This window comes from Arvicola amphibius, chromosome 2 (genome assembly GCF_903992535.2).
Source record: "Arvicola amphibius chromosome 2, mArvAmp1.2, whole genome shotgun sequence".
Classification (NCBI taxonomy): Eukaryota; Metazoa; Chordata; class Mammalia; order Rodentia; family Cricetidae; genus Arvicola; species Arvicola amphibius.
Window position 1 is genome coordinate 132,185,979 of NC_052048.2, and position 21,515 is coordinate 132,207,493.

A 21,515-nucleotide genomic window follows, 5' to 3' on the forward strand; every position below is an offset into this window, starting at 1 on the left:
TTCCTAGACCCAGATCAGAGTAGGATACACTCCAACTGTCAGCCAAAGACCTATCTATGACATTAGGTCTTGGTTTGACCCAGGTCTGCTGCCCCACTAAAACTCAATGTAAGCTTTAACTGCCTCCCCCACAGAGCTGCACAGGAAGAATGGAAGAATTTTTCCTATTTGGAGCCTTCTTGGAAGCCTCAATGATTGACCGGAAAAACGGGGACAAGCCAATTACCTTTGAAGTGACCATAGGTGAGAGCCGCTGGGATCATGGGGAGGGTTTCCAGCTTCTGGGTTGTCACTGTGCGTCCCATGCCCTAGGCTACAAAGAGTGGGTGCCTTAGGGTTTCTATAGCTGCAATAAAACACCATGACCATAAAGCAAGGTGGGCGGGAAAGGGTTAATTTGGCTCACACTGCCATATTGTTTGCTGTTTATATTGAAGGAAGTCAGGACAGGAACTCAAACAGGGTAGGATCCTGGAGACAGGAGCTAATGCAGAGGCCATGGATGGGTGCTGCTTACTGGTTTGCTCAGCCTGCTTTCTTATAGAACTCAGGACCACCAGCCTAGGGATGGCATCACCCACCATGGTCTGGGCCATCCCCCATTGATCACTAATTGGAAAAAAAAAAGGCTTACAGCTGGATCTCAAGAAGGCATCTCGTCAGCTGAGGTGACTTCCTCTCTGATGGCTCTAGCCGTCAAGTTGACACACAAAACCAGCCAGCACAATGGGCGAATTGATGTGTTTCCCTGACTGTCCTCAAATGCTCATGAAGCATCTCTGGTTCTTGAGAGTGTACTTGACCATAAGAGAGGTCAGCCATCACTCCACCGAAGGGCCAACTCTCTCCTTTATGAGCGACGGGTCCTTTTGCTGGATGGTGCTGTCTGAGCACTTTACCCCTCCAGGAGAAATACATGGACTGGACAGAGTGGGGAATGAGTAAGGAAAGAACTTTATAAACCACTCTTTGTCCAGGAAACTATGGCAATGAAGTCGATGGCATGTCGCGGCCCCAGCGGCCTAGGCCCCGGAAGGAGCCTGGGGATGAAGAAGAAGTAGACTTGATTCAGAACTCCAGCGATGACGAGGGGGATGAAGGCGGAGACCTGGCCTCAGTGTCTTCCACCCCACCTATGCGGCCCCAGATCACAGACAGGTGGGTCCTGCCACTTGTCTCAGCTCCAGTGACCTCAGCCCTCACCTCCCAGGTCCCTACACCTCAACCTCCCTCAACCTTCCTCCGCATCTGACTCCAGGAACTACTTTCACCTGCCCTACCTGGAGCGCAAGCCCTGCATCTACATCAAGAGTTGGTGGCCTGACCATAGACGACGCCTCTACAATGCAAACATCATGGACCACATAGCTGATAAGCTGGTCAGGGCCAGGCGAGAGGTGGTGGGATCTGGAATTCCGGGCATGTGTGAGGGCCTCACCTGTAAAACACAGGCTGTCTATTAGAGGATCTCTTTTTTTTTTTTTTTTTTTTTTTTTTGGTTTTTCGAGACAGGGTTTCTCTGTGGCTTTAGAGCCTGTCCTGGAACTAGCTCTTGTAGACCAGGCTGGTCTCGAGCTCACAGAGATCCACCTGCCTCTGCCTCCCGAGTGCTGGGATTAAAGGCGTGCGCCACCGCCGCCCGGCTTACAGGATCTCTTGAAATAGAGAAAGGGGACGCCCAACAGGTCCTGGAGCTCTGGAGTAGAGTCTAAGGGTCTGTCCCTCTAGGTCTGGGCTCTCAGAGACCACTAGACAAGGTTCAGGTATGCACAAGGCCTCTACCCAGCCCTGGGTTCTTCTTCCTGAAGGAGCTGAGGACCCATGAATAACTAAGAGTCCCCAGTGTCTACAACAGGACCTGGGGAGTTGGTGGCTCCTTCAGAATGAATACGATATAAGCCCACATTACTAGGTTCCTCTGTCCTGGGGTAAATGGGAAGCACATCTGGGAGGAGGAGGGCTGAGGCCCCGAGTGTACCTGAAACCCTGGTTCCCAGGAAGAAGGTTTGAATGACGTGCAGGAGATGATCAAAACGGAGAAGTCCTACCCAGAGCGCCGCCTCCGGGGTGTGCTGGAGGAACTGAGCTGTGGCTGCCAGTGAGAAGATGGCTGGGGACGGTAGGGTGGGACAGGGGACACTGTCGCCAGGTCAGCGCAGAGGAGGCTAAGCCCTGGCTCTTTCCCACCCGTCCCTCGGCAGTCGCTTCCTCTCCCTCTCGGACAAGGACCAGGGCCACTCGTCTCGCACCAAGCTGGACCGGGAGCGCCTCAAGTCCTGTATGAGGGAGCTGGTGAGGCTACAGCTGGACCCCGGGATCAGGGAAGCCAATGGACAGGGGCCATCTGTTCTTGATGTCATGGCTCAAGCTGTCACGGAAGTTGAGTGTTTCTCCTACACTCTTCCCAACAGGAAAGCATGGGACAACAGGCCAAGAGCCTGAGAGCCCAGGTGAAGCGACATACTGTACGGGACAAGCTGAGGCTATGCCAGAACTTCCTGCAGAAGCTACGCTTCCTGGCAGATGAGGTGGGTACTAGGTCAGGGACAGCATAGAAAGGGGCTGGCATGAAAGTCCGCCCCACTCGGATGGCCACGATTGACAGGACTGAGCAAGCTCAGTGGGAGAAAAAGAAGACCCATGAATGAGGGTCTTTCCCTTCCAAGCCCCAGGAGTGTGAGGCATCCAGCTCAGGGTCCCATTATACTGAAGCTGGTTCTCCCTGGCTTGTGCCCTTGCCCCTCTGCTTCAGCCCCAGCACAGCATTCCAGATGTGTTCATCTGGATGATGAGCAACAACAAGCGCATCGCCTATGCCCGGGTGCCCTCCAAAGACCTACTCTTCTCCATTGTGGAGGAGGAACTGGGCAAGGACTGCGCCAAAGTCAAGACCCTCTTCCTCAAGGTGCTGCAGGGGATGGGATTGGGTGGGGCGAGGTGGGCTCTTGTAGAGACTCCACTGAGTCTGGCAAGCCTAAGGGAAGGGGGTGGAGCCCTTAACTAGCAGGCATTCAGAGGGCTGGTGCCCACCGGGCCCCCATCTGTCCATCCCTTAGTCTCCCACCCCCACATCTATAGAGTGAAGGGGTAGGCACAACTCTGCCAAACTCTGCCTGAGGCTTCAACACCACCCTGGGCCTCCCGTACCCTGTGGGTCCTGGAAGCTGCCAGGCTCTTGGTGACCCCGATCCTGCCCCCCAGCTGCCAGGGAAGAGGGGCTTTGGCTCGGCAGGTTGGACAGTACAGGCCAAGCTGGAGCTCTACCTGTGGCTGGGCCTCAGTAAGCAGCGAAAGGACTTCCTGTGTGGCCTGCCCTGTGGCTTCGAGGAGGTCAAAGCAGCCCAAGGCCTGGGTCTGCATTCCTTTCCACCAATCAGCCTGGTCTACACCAGTGAGTGAGGATTCCTCATCCTGAGTGTGCCACTCTCCCAGCTTGTACCCCCAGAGGGCCACGGGGGCCGTATGGCATGGCTCAGCCCACTCTTCCCCACAGAGAAGCAAGTCTTCCAGCTCCGAGCCCACATGTATCAGGCCCGAAGCCTCTTTGCTGCCGACAGCAGTGGGCTCTCTGATCCCTTTGCCCGTGTCTTCTTCATCAACCAGAGCCAGTGCACGGAGGTAAGAGCCTGAGGGGGCGGGGCTCTGTGGGAGGGGCCTGAGGGGGAGTGGCCCTGATGGGAGGGGTTGTGGGGAGGGGCTCTGGGGAGAGGGACCCTGTGGTGGAGGGGCTCTGGGGAGCGGGGCCCTGTAGGGGAGGGGCTCTGGGGAGAGGGGCCCTGAGGGGAAGGGGCTCTGGGGGGAGGGGCCCTGAGGGAAAGGGGCTCTGCGGGGAGGGGCCTTGCGGAGAGGGGGCTGGGGGGCTCTGGCTTTGGAAGCACTGGAAAGCCCTACAATTGGTCTGCTAGTTCCCCAGATCTCAAAGGGAAGCCCTTTGGGCAACTGGCTAGGCTAGTAAAAGTCACCAGCTTGTACTAGGGCTATGCCCACAAGGCAAAAAAACTTTGGCAGGGCGCTGGGAACAGACTTCATAGGAGCCTTGACTTTCAGATTTCTGGAAAAGTAGGGGACGCAAACACCGCTGCCTGCAGGTTCCCTGTGGCCTATGACTAGGAGTGGTGTCCGCCACTTATTCTCTACCCCTCACTCCTTGGTGCAGGTTCTGAACGAGACATTGTGTCCCACTTGGGACCAGATGCTGGTGTTTGACAACCTGGAGCTGTACGGTGAAGCTCATGAGCTACGAGACGATCCTCCCATCATTGTCATTGAAATCTATGACCAGGACAGCATGGTAAGGGTGGGCAGTGGCACCTCCCCGGGTAAACACACTGAAGCCAGTGTCTTCCAGAGGTACCAGGAAGCCCTATGTCACAGCCCCAACCCCACTCTGGGGCTCTGATCCCTACCTATGTTCATCACAATCTGTAGTAGCCTTGCTGCTCTGCCGGGGACGGGGGAGAGGGAGAGCAGGACCATACGCTTTCCAAGAGGGGCTAACTGCCTACAAGCCAACTCAACTGTTGGAGTGCCAAGGGAATGCTAGAGTCTTGTTGTGTTAGGGTAAAGCTGACTTCATGGGCCGGACCTTCGCCAAGCCCCTGGTGAAGATGGCAGATGAGGCATACTGCCCACCTCGCTTTCCGCCCCAGCTTGAGTACTACCAGATCTACCGAGGCAATGCCACAGCTGGAGACCTCCTGGCTGCCTTTGAGCTGCTACAGGTAAGTGGCAGGCGAAGGGGATGGGGGCAGGCTTGAAAGCTGGGGCTGGGAATAAGATCTCAGGGCCTTTGGGCTCTCTGGTCTGCCTGTTCCTTCTGATCTCATGGAGCCAACTCACTGGAGAAAGGGCCTGCCACTATGATTTATGACCTTGTTCCTCAGATTGGGCCATCAGGGAAGGCTGACCTGCCGCCCATCAATGGCCCAGTGGACATGGACAGAGGACCCATCATGCCTGTGCCCGTGGGAATCCGGCCAGTGCTCAGCAAGTATCGTGTGGAGGTGTGCACCAACCAGCTCCCAAATCATGACATGGAGACTTATTATTAGTGATGAATGCTCAGCCTAGCTTAGGCTCATTTCTGGCTAGCTCTTTTAACTTAACCTGTTTCTCTTTACTTAACTTTTGTCTCGGGGCTTTTTTTTCTTTCCTTCTGCGTATCTTACTTTCACTGTTTCTTGTGCTGCCTGGCTTCTGGCCCTGGGTGTGTCTCTCTCATTCTCCCTCTTCTTTCTCCTTCTCTCCTCTCACTCTTCTCTGACCTAGATTTCTCCTCCTATTTATTCTTTCTGCCCACAAGCCCCACCTATCCCTCTCCTGCCTAGCTATTGACGGTCAGCTTTTTATTAGACCAATCGGGTACCTTAGACAGTCAAGGTGAAACAGATGAAATACACCTTTATGCAATTAAACACATATCTTTACATCATTAAATAAATGCAGCATGAACAAATATAACAGTTAAAGTCATATTCCTCATAATAAACAAATCTAATGCTTCTTTACATAGTTGAAGTAATTTCCACAACAGAGGTGCGTGAGGGCTCCGTGCACCTCCCTGCCCTGTGTGTGACTTTTGCCCCATGAAGCACCATGAGTGTACATTCCACACAAGCCATGAAACTCCTAGTCCCCTAGCCAGAAAAGGATAGCGAGGGCCCAAGAGTGAAGGGGACTTGTCGGAGATCACTCCCTGGAGCCAGCAGTACTGTCCCACTCAGACACACACCACTGTGCCCAGAGCCCTCTGTCTTCCCTAGTGGCCCTTGCCCCAGAGACCCCTCCTCAGTCCCCTGAGGACACTCACTGCTCACAGCCTCTCGGCACTGTACCTGCTTGTGGTGATCTAGCTTCCCACCTCCCACCCTGTTACTGCTCAGGTGACCCAGCCCAGCCACCCCAGGCTCCCTTCACAAAGCCACCCTCCCCCTGCTCTCAGGTGCTGTTCTGGGGCCTGAGGGACCTGAAGAGGGTGAACCTGGCCCAGGTGGACCGACCACGGGTGGACATCGAGTGTGCAGGAAAGGGGGTACAATCATCCCTGATCCACAATTATAAGAAGAACCCCAATTTCAACACCCTGGTCAAGTGGTTTGAAGTGGTGAGTGTGGGAGCCCGCAGAGCCTAGCAGGGCTAGGTGTGACCAGCGCAGCGTGCCTTAGCCAACCTCCTCGGCCCCTTTCTCTGAAGCATAGGCTGTTACACGTTACTGTCATCTCTCAGGACCTCCCAGAGAATGAGCTGCTGCACCCGCCCTTGAATATCCGTGTGGTGGACTGCCGGGCCTTTGGACGATACACCCTGGTGGGCTCCCACGCAGTCAGCTCACTGCGGCGCTTCATCTACCGACCTCCAGACCGCTCAGCCCCCACTTGGAACACCACAGGTATGGCCACCTAAAGCCCAGGCTTGGCTCTAGTCAGCTCTTAGAAGGGCCTGTCTCACAGTGCAGTTAAAGTATCCATTAGGATTTCCTCTAGGGCGTCTCTATGGGGCAACGTGGCAGTGTAGCAGGGTTGGAGTGGGGGTGGGGGGCTGGACGGCCTTAGGGTCAGAGAAGGCTGCACAGGACAGCCCTTCACTCTGAGGCCCACAGCTAGTCCTGACAGGCCCTCAAAAGGCTGAGAGCAGATGGCTTCTTCTCCCAGGTGATGGAGGAGACCCGGGTCCTCTGCTGGGCATAGCCTTCGGGCCTCGCCTTAGTTCTGCTGTCTGGATGCACAATGATCCATCCCTCTCTCTAGATCACTTCCCTTCCTCATGCCCTGCTTGTTCTTGCATCTGCCCTGTTCCTCCTCTGCCCTAAGGAAGCTCCAGAATCTGCCATAGGCTGTTCTTCCTACCTTACTGCTTCTCACTGTGACTCTGCTCCTTCTCTGTCTGTTGTCTGTCTGTCCAGTCAGGCTTCTCCGGGGCTACCACGTGCTGTGCAATGGGGGCCCCTCTTCTCGCCCCACAGGGGAGGTTGTAGTGAGCATGGAACCAGAGGTGCCCGTCAAGAAGCTGGAGACCATGGTGAAGTTGGATGTGGTAAGGCGAGTGGCCAGCTCCCGGCTGGCCGGGGACACACAGGCACAGATGGCACATTGGAGAGCCAGGCAGACCTGTCCTGATAGTGCCACTCTGACTTACTCTCTAAGTGAAGTTATCAAGAGCCAACCTTGGTTCACATGGCACTGTCTGGAAGCGGGGGAGGGGGAGGAAGACGGACTAGGGAGAGTATGTGTATTGCACACATGTGTCTGCACATGAGCAGATAGTATGTATGTACAAGAGAAGTAGTTATGGTTAGAGGCGATGACCTGCAATGTTTCATACTTCGGAAACGCCCCCCCCCCCGGGAATGAACTGCTTATGAGAGAGGTGTGGCCTGTACAGGGCCATTGTCCATGACAGGTGACACCCCAGGAGACTGGGCTGGGGGAGGAGCTCCACAGGGAAGGTCCTGTTGGGGGGGGGTCTACCTGGCCGAGGAAGGTCTATAGGAGAGGGCAGGATGGGCTAGCCTGGAGTCAGCCTCCCGAGGCCTCGTCTCTGCTCAGAGCACAAAGGGACTCCTTCCCAGTCACATTTTCAGCCTCCTGTTCGCTACCTCGATTCACACAGCCTGGGGGTATTTCCTAGCTCCTGAGGCCTGGTCTCAAGTGCTTTTCCCTTGACTTGGCCAGTGAGTAGAATCAGGGCTTCCAGTGGTCTCTAAAAAGGACAGCAGAAGACACTGGGTCCTGCAGCTCTGGGTAACGCTGCCTGGAAAGCTCACTGCCCACGTGCTCAGTTTTGAACATTCTGCTGCCAGCTCCCACCCCTTCCCCATACAGACTCCTCATTATTCGTAAAACCCCCACCTGACTCTAAGGTACGGGCTGCTGGGGATCTAGTTAAGCCAGAGGGAATGGCAGAAGCAGCCTCTAGTAGGCCCTTAGTCACCTTAGCAGGCAACCTGCTCTTGCCTTGCGGTCAAGAGAGAAGAGTGAGCATTGGTCCCTGTGTGCGCCCTCGTGGCTCCTGGCTTCTCACTTCCTGGGCTGGCCCACTGCCTCTCCCTTCGGTTCTCAGTGGCTAATCCTGTCCTGTCTCCTTGGTTCCTTCCCTCTACAGACTTCCGATGCTGTGGTCAAGGTGGATGTGGTAAGTGGTGGAAGTGTGCAAGGGCCCTCGGGCAAGAGAGCCATTCACTTACAGCAGTGCCGGGTCAGAAGGCCAACTTCTTGGACCTAGCAATCCTTCTCTCAGTGCCCGTCCTGTCTTGACCTATGGCTCCCAATGGCAGGCTGTGGTTCTTATGGGGTTATGGTATCCTCACCAAAGCCTTGCCTCCATGGCATTGGTGGCCCCGTGGTACTATGACAAGGGGTGGACTTTCTGGGATCAGATAGCCAGAGTGGGAAGAGATCATTCAGGGTGCCAGGAAAGAAAGAAGGAGAGCCTGTGGGACGGTTGCCTTGGCCAATCCCCAGGCTGAAGAGGAGAAGGAAAAGAAGAAGAAGAAAAAGAAAGGCGCGTCAGACGAAGCAGAGGAAGAGGAGCCCGATGAGAGCATGCTGGATTGGTGGTCCAAGTATTTTGCCTCCATTGACACAATGAAGGAGGTGAGAACCGGATGTGAGCTGGGAGGTAGGAGAAAAGGGGTGGCAGGTGCCCCAGCTCTAAATCACATCCACCTCCCCAGTTCCTATCCTAACCCGCAGAACCAGCTCCTCAAAATCTCCCTCAGAGTCCTCCCTCCTTGGTCTGGTAGACAGTTGACCTTCCTGGCTGAGTCCCCTCTCATCAGTCCCACAAAGATCTCTTGCATCTGCATGCTGAGCCAGATAGCGTACAAGGTGCTGTGGGAGTCAGAGATAGGGTGCCTGCCACCAATGCCCTGAGCAGCCCCAGTCTTGTGGACCCGAACGTACACATGACCTGGAGAGTCAGGGAAACCCCTTCATGTTTTGGCAGCAACTTCGACAACATGAGTCCTCTGGAACTGACTTAGAAGAGAAAGAAGAAATGGATACCACTGAGGGTGAGCCCCGAACCCCTGGCATCCAGACCCCTGGCATCCACGACAATGTCCACTGCTTCCAGCCCTACTCCCAGGCCTGGGCTCCAAGGATTGAGCTAAGGACCTCTTCTACAGCATTTTCCAGGCTGACCAGTTCAGCAACCATAGCACCAGACAGACATGCAGAACCATAGACTATCTGAGCCAGAAGGGACATCCCTAGCTTGTCCCACCCAGCATTTTCAATAATCTTTTCCATGGAACAACATCAGAGCTATTCTGGAGAAGAATGGATTCTGTGGTGAGATCCGTTTAGGAAACGCTGGTTTAGCAGGTTTCCTTTGGTGCAAGATGTCTCAGAGCCTTTATTGTAGTATTGATTACACAGGGGTGTGTGAGTATGTGTGTGTGTGTGTGTGTGTGTGTGTGTGTGTGTGTGTGTCCTCACTGCTTCTGTGTACACCAGACTAGCTGGTCTGTGAGTGTCCAGGAATTCTCCAGTCTCTACCTCCCATTTCCCCATAGGAGCTCTGGGTTTATAGACACTTCTGCTATGCATTCAGCTTTTACATGAATTCCTGGGGTTCAAACTTAGGCCCTCACACTTGCAAAGGGTTCACCCTCTGAGCCATCTCCCCAAGCACGGGGGTTATCGATTTTTCAAAGGAAGACGGTATAGAAATGATTTCTTCTTTTCTCCTAAGCATACCAATGGCGCATATGCCCGGGATCTCACTGGATGCAGCTTGGAAAACGCTAATAGGAAACAGCCTTGTTGATATAAACCTAGAAAACAAAGGGAGCGGGCACAGGTCCACACAAACAAGCCCCCTGACTCCAGATCCAATGCCTTCCCCACTCACTCTACCAAGAGCAGACAGCATCCCGTGTAGGGACTGACCTACGCAGGCATGACTTACAGTCTGCATTTCCTCATGGAATGCATTGAGAGACTCTAATGTCAGGCAGTGGTGGCACGCGCCTTTATTCCCAGCACTCAGGAGGCAGAGGCAGGTGGATCTCTGTGTTCAAGGCCAGCCTGGTCTCCAGAGTGAGTTCCAGGACAGCCAGGGCTACACAGAGAAATCTTGTCTCAAAAAAAAGACAAAAACAAAAACAATGAGAGAGGGAGAGAGACTCCGAAGTTAAATGGGAAAGAAGAAGTGAAGCCGGATCTCGATCTCAGGCCTTCCTGCTCTTTCCCTTTCCATCCCATGCGCACCTAAGTTGACTATGGCCTCCTTCTCTTCTTAGGGTCAGGCCCAAAGGGGCCAATGAAGAGCAAAGAGAAGTCCAGGGCTGCAAAAGAGGAGAAAAAGAAGAAAAACCAGAGCCCTGGCTCTGTCCAGGGATTGGAGGCTCCTGAGAAGAAGAAAGCCAAGATTGACGAGCTTAAGGTCTGGGAGCAGATCCTGCCCGGGTGTTGGGTGGAGGCAGCAGTTGGGGCAGGAGGCTGGCATGGGGCCTGACGTCCTGGCCTGTCCAGGTGTACCCCAAAGAGCTGGAGTCAGAGTTTGACAACTTTGAGGACTGGCTGCACACCTTTAACCTACTGCGGGGCAAGACAGGGGATGATGAAGATGGCTCCACGGAAGAGGAACGCATCGTGGGTCGGTTCAAGGTCAGACAAGGAGCATGGCCCAACTGCTGATCCCGTCACAACCTCATCTTTCTACACTTCTCCCACTGCCCTTTACAACCCCTGTACCGTCCATGACCCAGCAACTGAGGGCTAAGGCCTTACCACGGTGTGGGCCTGTACTGTTGGCTAGCTGGGAACTGGCAGCCTTCCATCCCCACCCAATGCCTTGCTCCAGGGTTCCCTGTGCGTGTACAAAGTGCCACTCCCAGAGGATGTAGCTCGAGAAGCTGGCTACGACCCCACCTATGGAATGTTCCAAGGCATCCCAAGCAATGACCCCATTAACGTGCTGGTTCGAGTCTATGTGGTCCGGGTAAGACTCCCTTCCCGTTCCTTCTCTGAAAGCCCTCCCTCCAGGCCTCCTGCTGTAAGGACTGAGATATCTTCGAGACATCAGAAGGGTCTACTGGTCTAGTCCACATCTTTCTAGACAGGAAGTCCAATCCCAGGGACAAGAAGCAGCAACGTCCCTAGAGCCACACCGTGAGACTCTGTCTCTAACCTAATGGCCCTGTCCCCACTTTTCAACATCACGGGACCCTCAGGAACAGAACAAGGGTACCCAGGATTTTACTTAGGCAACACTTTCCCTGCCCAGGCCACGGACCTGCACCCAGCTGACATCAATGGCAAAGCTGACCCCTACATCGCCATCAAGCTAGGCAAGACTGACATCCGCGACAAGGAGAACTACATCTCCAAGCAGCTCAACCCTGTCTTTGGGAAGTAAGGCCTTGTGGTACCTCTCTGCCCACCTCGACTCTCGGTCCAGCCCTTGCCAATCTCAGCCTGCAACTCCCTTCCTATCCCCCACCTGGCAGGTCCTTTGACATCGAGGCCTCCTTCCCAATGGAGTCCATGCTGACAGTGGCTGTGTATGACTGGGATCTGGTGGGCACTGATGACCTCATTGGAGAAACCAAGATTGACTTGGAAAACCGCTTCTACAGCAAGCACCGCGCCACCTGCGGCATTGCGCAGACCTACTCCATGTGCGAGGACGGAGTGGGACCGGTCCCTGCGAGGGGCTAAAGACGGGGCAGGGAACAGGGAAGGGGCTGGATGTCTGCTGTGTCTCAGCACTAGGACGAGACTCGGGAGTGATAAGCATGCTAGGATTTCTGTGCTAGGTTATGCCTTCACCCTACATACATTGCATGCAGCTTCAGGGGCTGGGTCTGCCTACTCTAAGATGGTAGGGAGGGGACTCCAAGACAAAGGAGACAGAATCGGGAAAGCAGAAGGGGATAGGAGAGTGGATAATGTCTTCTGAGGCTCTGGGAAGGCCTCTGCCACTTGAGGCCAAGCAACTTGGTCAAGTTCCTTCCCTCTCTGGTTATCCAATGCCTCACAAGAGCCCTAGAGGGATGATGGGGCAGTGTTAGGCAGCACTGGATGTTGGAGCCAAAGACCAGGCAGAAGGGTCAGCTCCCAGTAGCACTAGTGTCTTGGGTGAACCTAGAGACACAGGAGGCCTATTTCTGAGGTAGGCACTGGCCAACTGTGAAGAACTGGCCAGAAAGAGCTGCCACCTGGGATGACCAGCCTGAGTTGCTTCACGCCTGTGTGTCTCCTCCCACAGACATGGCTACAATATCTGGAGGGACCCCATGAAGCCCAGCCAGATCTTGACTCGTCTCTGTAAAGAAGGCAAAGTGGACGGCCCCCACTTTGGTCCCCATGGGAGAGTGAAGGTCTCCAATCGTGTCTTCACGGGGCCTTCAGAAATAGAGGACGAGAATGGTAAAGGGCACTGAAAGCAGCTGGCTGGCCCCAGTCCACTGGCCACCAAGGGGCCAAACTTCTCTATGGGGGCCTTCCTGACCTAGTGCACATGTCCTTAAACTGGGTCCTAGTGACCCTCTGCTCCGTACTCCAGAGCTCCCTCCACTCTGCGCAGACCACTGCCCTGACACCCTCTCCTGTACCACACTTACCCACACACTGCCCCCCCAAATCACTCTCCCTCTCTCTCATTCATCCCCGTGGGCCAGGAAAATACCCCATTCTACAAATAAGCAAAACGAGACTCAGTATGTTCCAGTTTGGTGACTTGCCCAAACTCATGTATCTCTCCGGAGGCAGAGTAATGGTGTAGGCCTAGGTCTCCCTGGTTCAAAGTTACAGCCCCCTACACACCCCCATTCCTTTCCCCAAGCCTGGTCAGCCAAATTTATAGGTCTCTCTGGGTCTTGTGGTACAACTGAGACCTTGGCCTTCCTCTGTGTCTGGTTCCTAGCAATAAAATGAAGGTGAGGTAGACAGGTCAAGACTTGGGACTTTGTGCTCCTAAGCTCCTGACCCTAGCACAGGGCCCCTGGCCGTGTGGATGCACCTGACCCACTGCCATCCACAGGTCAGAAGAAGCCCACAGATGAGCACGTGGCTCTGTCTGCTCTGAGACACTGGGAGGACATTCCCCGAGTGGGCTGCCGCCTTGTTCCAGAACACGTGGAGACCAGGCCGCTGCTCAACCCTGACAAGCCCGGCATTGAGCAGGTGGTGCACACACGGCTGGGATCTGGAGTTAGAGATCCTCCACCCGGGGTCATAGGGTAGAAACAGAGCTCGTGCTGTCCCGTGTCCCCACTGTATTCCCACACACCTCCCCACCGATGCCAACTGGATGGCAAGTGTGTGTTCTGAGAATCACGTCAGGGAGCTGGCGCCCCCAGAAGCTGTCATAAAACATCCTAGCATCCAAAGCTAGAAACTGGTGGCATGCAGCTTGGGACAGGCCAGGAGAGTGGACCCCCTTGAACAGAGGGCATAGGTCGCTCAGACATCTGCCACCCCCCTCTCTTCCTCAGGGTCGCCTGGAGCTGTGGGTGGATATGTTCCCCATGGACATGCCAGCCCCTGGGACACCTCTAGACATCTCCCCTAGGAAACCTAAGAAGTGAGTTGCCTGGGATGGGCACTACCCCCTTACCTTCCTCATCTACTTCCCATTCAGCCCGTTTCCCTGCAGCCGCCCCCAGGAGCCCACACACCTCTCCCTACTCCTTTTTCCTAGCTTCATGTCCCAAGAGTGTGCACTGGGTGTCTGCTCTGGGCTGGCTGCTCCTCTCCTAACTGTCTTGACCTGTGCTTGGCTGAGAGCCAGCCCACCACGGCCCTAGCCATAGAAACCTCCTTTGAGTCTCCTCCCCTACTCTTCTAGCCTGCTCAAGTCCCCGGGCTTCTCTTGTCGACACATCAATAGACCCCTGCCCTTATCCGGCCCCAGGACCTGGGACAAGCCCTACCCCAGGTTGTTGATGGGCCTTCCTGCTCCTGTCTAGGTACGAGCTACGGGTCATCGTGTGGAACACGGATGAGGTGGTCCTAGAAGATGACGATTTCTTCACGGGAGAGAAGTCCAGTGACATTTTTGTGCGGGGGTGGGTGACAGTCATTGCCCTGGGAGAACGGATAAGGGAGTCTGGGGTGGGGCGAGGTCCCAAGGATGTGGCCACAGAGCTGGAGCAGGTGACTCTCAGCAGGTGGCTGAAGGGCCAGCAGGAGGACAAACAGGACACAGACGTCCACTACCACTCCCTCACTGGTGAGGGTAACTTCAACTGGCGTTACCTGTTCCCCTTTGACTACCTGGCGGCCGAAGAGAAGATCGTCATGTCTAAGAAGGAGTCTATGTTCTCCTGGGATGAGACGGAGTACAAGATCCCTGCACGGCTCACCCTGCAGATATGGGACGCTGACCACTTCTCTGCTGACGACTTCCTGGGTGCAGAGCAGGGCCTAGGGCCCAGAACTGAGGGGCAGGGGTGGGCAGGCTGAGTCCATAGGAGGGGGTCCACCTAGTCTTCAGAGCCAGAGATAACACATGGGGATCTAGCCTCTCCAAGAATCTGCCCAGTCACCATTGGAGCAACAAGGAGCTCTGGGCACATTAGGGGGGCAGGATAAATGTTGATGGAAGCCAGCCGGGATCGCTAAGGAGGCAGATTTCTGTGGGTCTTAGGTTATATCAAACTCTTATCTGCCCCTGCAAGCCTAGGTTTTGATACAACATGGTCAGAAGGTGCCCAACAGCCAGGATGAAGGTGGCAAATACCTACAGATGCTCTAAGCTAAGAAAGGACCCAAGCAAAATGGAGTAGGGGTGGAAAGGAAGGAGGCAGGGCAGTCCCCGCCTCTGTCACACCCACCCGAAACTGACTCTAATGTCGCCGCAGGGGCCATCGAGCTGGACCTGAACCGATTCCCGAGGGGCGCTAAGACAGCCAAGCAGTGCACCATGGAGATGGCCACAGGGGAGATGGACGTGCCGCTGGTTTCCATCTTTAAACAGAAGCGCGTCAAAGGCTGGTGGCCCCTCCTGGCCCGCAATGAGAATGATGAGTTTGAGCTCACGGTGGGTACCATTTCCTGCTTGGGAGTGGACCTACATGGGCCAGGCTGGGCCAGACTGGGATACCAAGGGTCTACCACCATGGCCTAGACAGGGAAACTCTTCTGTCCTTCCCTTCAGGGCAAAGTGGAGGCGGAGTTACACTTACTGACAGCAGAGGAGGCGGAGAAGAATCCAGTGGGCCTGGCCCGCAACGAACCTGACCCCCTAGAAAAACCCAAGTGAGTGTCCTGTCTGCCTAGACCCCCAGACACATTACATCATGTCCCAGACTTCTTGCCCCAATGCCCCAAGAACTACTTTGTCTCCTCCTGGGCCACAGTTGCATCATGGGGGAGCCCCTTCCTTCAACCGTGAAGCCTGCCTCCTCCCTCTGAACCAAAGGAAGAGCTAGCTCAAAAGAAAGCTGTTCCTTCCCCAGGAAGCCTTCCCCAACCTGCCCCCGACCCCCCAGTCCAGCCGTGATATCGGTTCTTCCTAGTTTTTAACAAGGGCAAGTACTCCAATGGTGACCAGACTTGATGGCCCGACAGGTGCCAGAAACTCTACTGCTTGGTACTGGTTGGCTTCCTAGTCAGCAGATTGCCAATCCCATTCCCACCCCCATGTCCTTTCTCTATGCATGTCTGCTCTCCCAATGCTCCAGTCGGCCCGACACGAGCTTCATCTGGTTCTTGAATCCTCTCAAGTCTGCCCGCTACTTCCTATGGCACACCTACCGCTGGCTGCTCCTCAAGCTCCTTCTGCTCCTCCTCCTACTGCTGCTGCTCGCCCTGTTTCTCTACTCTCTGCCTGGCTACCTAGCCAAGAAGATCCTAGGGGCCTGAGCCCTGCAGCCTCCTGTGCCTGGTACTTCTTCCTTCCATCTCTGGACAAGGGCTGGTCAACATGTGGGACACACTCAAAACATACATAGACACATGTACAAGTTCATACGTGTACACACAGTGCATACACATACAGAAGCACACACGTGCATCTAAGCACACACAGACAAACACAGGCATATATGTGCATCCCACACAAACATGCATCACAACTATAAAATCTTCAAAGTCTAATCATATTCTCAAACCAGAAATGGCTACTTCATATTTTTATATTATTGGGCCCAAGAGGTAGGTGAAATAGCTTGGCCAAGATCATCTAGCTCTAGGTAGCACTGGGTCACCAGCTTAGGTGGCAAACACCCAGTCCAGTGTCCGCCAACTACAGAAGCACTGTTTCTAGACTCTGAGTTCAAATCCCCAGCACTCACATAAAAAGCTAGGGTATGACTGTACCTGGGCCTACAAATCCAACAGCACTGCTGGGAGCAAACACGGGAAGGTTTATGGAGTTTGTTGGCTGCCAGACTAGCCCAAGTTCAGAGAGAGAGAGAGAGAGAGAGAGAGCGCTTTGCTTAAGGACAGTGATATGGCAGGATCCCTATGTCCTCCTCTGGCCTCCATCTCTGTACACAGGGATGTCCACTGGCACAAACGTATGTACCCAACACTTTATGTTGTGACATTTTATGGAGCCTGCTGATCTTGTGGCACAAGTTGCAGAGAGTAAAGGCTGACAAGGACCTCAGCAAGGAAGCTCTGCAGGAGGCAGGGCATGTTCGTACCCTGACGGTGGGCAAGCTGGTGAGAGTTAGGCGTGGCACTCAAGCTGTTTGGATGCTTGCTATGGGCATTATCTGCGGGCATATAAGAAAGGGAGAGTTTAGGGGCTAGGGATGTAGCCCAGTTGGTGAAATGCCTGCCCAGCAAGCAAAAAGCCTTGGTTCAACACCAAGCACTTTATAAATGGGTAGCGATGCAGGCCTGTAATCCTAGCCCTCGGTGGGCAGAGGCAGGCATATAAGTCAAAGGTCATCTGTGGGTACATAACGAGTACAAAGCCAGCCTAGGATAATTGAGATCTTGTCCCAAAAAAGGAAGGAAGGAGGGAGGGAGGGAAGAAAGGGAGGAAGGACAGGAAGTTGAGCAATTCTGATTTCCTAAGACTATGGGGAGATAGGAGCCTGCATGAAATGCTAAGTACAAGATCTCAAGAACAACACACATGGCCTGCAATGCCGAGGCCTCTGCTTCAGTTCATCAGTGCAATCAATCAGGATGAGGCTAGGTGCCTGTCCCTGACAAAAACTGCCATCTAGGCTCAGGGCAGAGCTGGGGCAGAAGAGGCCTCACGGAGAGGATACAGCTAAGGAGCCGGTAGTCTGATACTAGATATGGGCTCTACCCTGGTTCGAGCACTCACTGCCTGTAGAAGAACAGAGAAGCTAGGAGCCCTGCGTGGGTGGCTCATGCTTACTGTCTGACAGGATCCTCCCATCTTCTCCCCACCCTAGCCGGCCTGACACAGCCTTCGTCTGGTTCCTGAACCCGCTCAAGTCTATAAAGTACCTCATCTGCACCCGGTACAAGTGGTTGATCATCAAGATCGTGCTGGCTTTGCTGGGGCTGCTCATGCTTGGCCTTTTCCTCTACAGCCTCCCAGGCTACATGGTCAAGAAGCTCCTTGGGGCCTGAAGCATCTCCCGCCCCGCCCCGCCCCATCCCAGTATCCCTCCAGGGGCTGCTGCTTTGCCTTCCCTCACCTGGACTCTTTCCCAACTCTGAGGAGCCCTACCACTGCTGCCAGCCTCGAGCAAGACACCTGCTTGCTGGGCTACCATCCTCACCCCACACCCAAACTACTGCTTGCCTGGACTTGCCCCAGTCCTGCCTGGGGTCTGGAGCACATCTGTAATCGGTGGCATCCAAAGGCAGATACCCCCATGCCCCACATTCTATGATAACGCGCTCCTCGGTCCAGTTCCCAGAGTGGCAGGGACCCAACCCTCCCTTGAACATTACAGATCTTCGGTTAAGGCTCCAGTGAAATCAACCAAGGAATATGGGGCAGTGCTGAAAGCTTGGATAGGCAGGAACCAGTGGGAAGCACCAGAAATGCAACCAGAAGCCACACAACAAGAGTAGCCAGAACAAGGCCACAGCAGCAGGCTGCTCCTGCGCATGCTCTCCTCTTGGCTCCTCCTCCTTCCCAGCAGCTTCGCCTGAGGCTTCCCATCACTTCCCGGGGCTTCCTCTGCCTAGGCCAGTGTGTGCCGGCCAGTACGCAAGCTCTAAGAGGGAACCCAATGTCCTAGCCGTCCTGAAGGCAGCCCTGTCAAGCCTGTTGGCAGCCACAGCCAGGAGTCTACACTATGAGCGCTGCTCTTCTGCCTCTGGGAGTCTGCCGGTTGCTTTTCTTGAGTGTGATTTTTCCCTTAATAAAATAAATCAAGTCTTGAGACCGAAGTGGAGCATGAGGAGAACGGGTTTGGGGGGTGGGGGGGGAGGGACTTGTGGGTCGGCCAGGCAGGGGTGGCGCAGGAGTTTAATCCCAGCACTCAGGAGGCAGAGGCAAGTGGATCTCTGTGAGTTCAAGGCCAGCCTGGTCTACAGAGCTAGTTCCACCACAGCCAGAGCTGTTACACAGAGAAACCCTGTCTTGAAAACAAAAACCTCTTGTGGGTAACCTCTTGTAGAGCAGCATTTAAGGTGGGCCTCAGGCCCAGGGCTGCCAGTCCCGGTTGATGAAGGAGAAGCCTAGCTTTGCAGCCCAGAGGCCCCAGAGTATGAAGACCATTCTTCAGATTGGGGATAATCTGAAAGCACACAACTTCAAAGCCCCAGCTAGCCTCCACCCACAGAAACCAGCATTTCCCCAAGGGCAGGAAGGGAACCCGGTGCTAGTCTCAACGCACTGTGAGCCTAGAGACAAAACTCCCTCATGGCACTCGGGGAAGGGACCTCGTCCATCTAGACTGGCCTCCTTAAAGGCATTCATCCTAAGCTTTCAAAGACTTTATTAGAACTGTGGGGACTGTCGCTGCCTTATTTTGGCAGGCAGATACAGATCTGGAAGACCCAGGGTGGGCCCAGGCTCTCGGGTGACCGGTATGGACTCTGACTCCAGGCTCTGCAGACACACCTCTATTTTGTGGGCATCCGGAAGCCTTGCGTTGGAGGAATCTGCAGTTCAGCATTTACCTGGAAATTAGAGGGTGGAGGTCATTTTCTTGCCTTCTAGGAGAGCTCAAGTGCAGATACTGGCTCTCCCACCATCCCAACCCCTGCAAGCATTGCTTCCCTTAAACAGAGAGGCCTCAGTCTGGAGGATGCCAGGGATTCCTGTTTAGCTTCAGTGACTTCCAGTGACATTCCTCAACTTCCCCCACCCATCCCCTTAAGTCTCTCCCCTCCCCCTCCCCTCTCTGTTGTTTCCTCAGTCTGTCCTTGCCCCCGCTCTTCATCTCCATCCTCTTGTACACAGAAACATCCATAGACACAAAGACCACATGTCTCCAAATGTCCAAGTCCTATTGCGGGCTGAGAAGCCAGCATGATGCCAAGATTCACGCCATCTACCTTCCAGGTGTGGCCTGGGACCTGAGACCAGCTTGGAGTCATAGATCCCCTACACTTGGACAAGGGACTGGAGATTGTCATGACCCTCATGGCCTGGGACTCAGCACCGCCCTGAAAGCATCACCCCTTCCTCCTCTGTCCAGTCCATGGGAATGAGTGACACTTATCACTGGAAGGGATACCCCAGACTTCACAGAATCCACTCCTCGCTCACAGACACCCTCAGTCATGTCTTAGGAAGCTGGTCTGGCTGAGGGGGAGGAGCGTCACCAAATCTCTGACAACCGGGAGGACAGTTTCCTTCTGGCTCCCTGGCAGGTTGTTAGGACTGAAGAAGACACACAAGTGGGAGTGAGGGGGAGTCTGGAACCTGAAAGCTACTTTGGGACTTGGCATTGTTTTTTTTTTTTTTTTTTTTTTTAAAGAACAGTTATGGCCGGGCATGGTGGAATGTGCCTTTGATCGCAGAGGTAGGTGGATCTCTGAGTTTGGGGCTAGCCTGGTCTACATGTAAGTTCCAGGACTGCCAGTGCTATGTAGAAAGATGATTTTGAGCCAGTGGGATGGCTCAGCGGGAAAGTTGCTGCCAAACCTGACTTCCTAGTCCTATCCCTGGGACCCACACGGTGGAAGGAGAAAGTTAACTCCCAAAAGCTGCTGTCCTCTGACCTCCACATGTGTGGCATGTGCGCACACACACACACACACACACACACACACAGAGGGGAGGAAGGGAGGGAGGGAGAGAGGGAGGAAGAGAGGAAGGGAGGGATAGAGAAAAACAGAGAGAGGTTAAGAATGCTTCTACAGCTGGACGGTGGTGGCGCACACCTTTAATCCCAGCAGAGGCAGAGGCAGGCAGATCTCTGTGAGATCGAGGACCAGCCTGGTCTACAAGAGCTAGTTCCAGGTCAGGCTCCAAAGCCACTGAGAAACCCTGTCTCGAAAAAAAAAAAAAAAAAAGAATGCTTCTACAGCTGGGCATTGTAGCTCATGCTTGTCATTACAGCCCTTGGAAGGCTGAGACAGACAAACAGTCATGAGTTCAAGGCAAGCCTGAACAACAGTGTGCAAGCTGAGAGGGGAGGAGGCAGATGTAGCTCAGTTTGTAGGGTGCCTGCCTAACATGAGTAAAAGCTCTAGGTTTGATCCCCAGCACTGCATACACAGGTTGCGGTGGCTTATGCCTGAAATCCCAATTCCCCAAGGTGAAAAGAAAGCAAGATATCGGAACTGCAGGGTCATTCTTGGCTACAAATGGAGTTTGAGACCAGCCAAGACCACCTGACACATTGCCTTGAAAAATTAAAACAAAATTAAAGACAAAAAGAGTGATCACAACAGAGTGACGCCAAAGCCATGACGTCACGGGACAGAGTTACTTACGTCCCTCTGCCTAGGCAGGACTGCACGCAATACCCATGACTTGCCAGCAACCGTCTCCTCCTGGGGTCCCACCACTCACCTTGGCCTGGAGATACTGCTGCAGCAGGGACTGCATCTCAGCATTCTGCTGCTCCAAAGAGTCATTCTCCATCAGCAGCTTGGCCCTCTGGGTCAGCACAAGACTGGGGGTGAGGCAGAGGAAGCAGGTGAGACAGAGGCCAGCGCAGCCTTCCCTCCTCTGCTGATTAGAAGCCAGGCCCTTGGTGTTTCTGTCCTGGCTTTAAGTAGAGGAAGAACTGGGACATTTCCCTTTCTTCCAGGCTAGCAGGGACAGACAAGGAGGGTGGGACTAGAGGTGCCACCCTCTACCCACTACCACCGCCACCACCTACCAACATTCTACCACGCCAAACTGTGAGCATGGGAGACACAGCTATGACTCTGGGCAGGACTGTCCGTACAGACCACCCAGCTGCCTGCCCTTCCACGCCCCGGTACTGACTAATATTTCTCCAAGGCCTTGTACAGCGCGTCCCAGAGGCTCTGCTTGGAGACAGGGATAACCATGGCCAGGGACGCCCAATACTCAGTGTCCCTGGAGTTATCGCGAACATCTTTCTTCACCTTCACTACTGGCTGGATGTCCCTGAAAGTCAAAACCAATGGTGTCACCGTCACCACCTAATACCCTAGTCCCCCAAGCAATAAGTCATGGTACTGAAGCCAGTCATATACTTG

The 21,515-nt window shown here is 54.3% G+C and overlaps 2 protein-coding genes across 6 annotated transcripts in view; one reads left to right on the plus strand and one right to left on the minus strand.

Moving 5' to 3' along the window:
* Otof (otoferlin) overlaps positions 1–17,507 on the plus strand; it is a 92,929-nt gene extending 75,422 nt beyond the window's left edge. For 2 of the 5 annotated variants that reach the window (XM_038319015.1, XM_038319017.1), the window contains 31 exons: positions 135–243; positions 978–1,158; positions 1,259–1,379; positions 1,998–2,098; positions 2,202–2,292; positions 2,412–2,528; positions 2,753–2,905; positions 3,202–3,391; positions 3,494–3,618; positions 4,157–4,291; positions 4,560–4,721; positions 4,884–5,003; positions 5,942–6,103; positions 6,226–6,388; positions 6,962–7,032; positions 8,101–8,130; positions 8,460–8,591; positions 8,944–9,010; positions 10,250–10,386; positions 10,476–10,610; positions 10,807–10,944; positions 11,230–11,357; positions 11,453–11,623; positions 12,214–12,374; positions 12,988–13,130; positions 13,442–13,530; positions 13,916–14,014; positions 14,117–14,358; positions 14,810–14,988; positions 15,106–15,206; positions 17,327–17,507. In XM_038319015.1, coding sequence (XP_038174943.1) covers positions 135–243; positions 978–1,158; positions 1,259–1,379; positions 1,998–2,098; positions 2,202–2,292; positions 2,412–2,528; positions 2,753–2,905; positions 3,202–3,391; positions 3,494–3,618; positions 4,157–4,291; positions 4,560–4,721; positions 4,884–5,003; positions 5,942–6,103; positions 6,226–6,388; positions 6,962–7,032; positions 8,101–8,130; positions 8,460–8,591; positions 8,944–9,010; positions 10,250–10,386; positions 10,476–10,610; positions 10,807–10,944; positions 11,230–11,357; positions 11,453–11,623; positions 12,214–12,374; positions 12,988–13,130; positions 13,442–13,530; positions 13,916–14,014; positions 14,117–14,358; positions 14,810–14,988; positions 15,106–15,206; positions 17,327–17,507 — 4,134 coding nt within the window. Of the gene's footprint in view, positions 1–134; positions 244–977; positions 1,159–1,258; positions 1,380–1,997; positions 2,099–2,201; positions 2,293–2,411; positions 2,529–2,752; positions 2,906–3,201; positions 3,392–3,493; positions 3,619–4,156; positions 4,292–4,559; positions 4,722–4,883; positions 5,004–5,941; positions 6,104–6,225; positions 6,389–6,901; positions 7,033–8,100; positions 8,131–8,459; positions 8,592–8,943; positions 9,011–10,249; positions 10,387–10,475; positions 10,611–10,806; positions 10,945–11,229; positions 11,358–11,452; positions 11,624–12,213; positions 12,375–12,987; positions 13,131–13,441; positions 13,531–13,915; positions 14,015–14,116; positions 14,359–14,809; positions 14,989–15,105; positions 15,207–15,631; positions 15,813–17,326 lie in introns of those variants that run through there. The other 3 variants (XM_038319014.1, XM_038319012.1, XM_038319016.1) reach the window with 3 other exon arrangements.
* Positions 17,508–18,956: 1,449 nt separating this feature from the next.
* The window catches only part of Drc1 (dynein regulatory complex subunit 1), a 36,026-nt gene continuing 33,467 nt past the window's right edge, over positions 18,957–21,515 (minus strand). The window contains exons 15-17 of the mRNA XM_038320596.1: positions 21,280–21,423; positions 20,857–20,959; positions 18,957–19,013 (exon numbers count right to left, since the gene is read on the minus strand). Of these exons, the coding sequence (XP_038176524.1) occupies positions 18,957–19,013; positions 20,857–20,959; positions 21,280–21,423 (304 nt within the window). The remainder of the gene's footprint in view (positions 19,014–20,856; positions 20,960–21,279; positions 21,424–21,515) is intronic.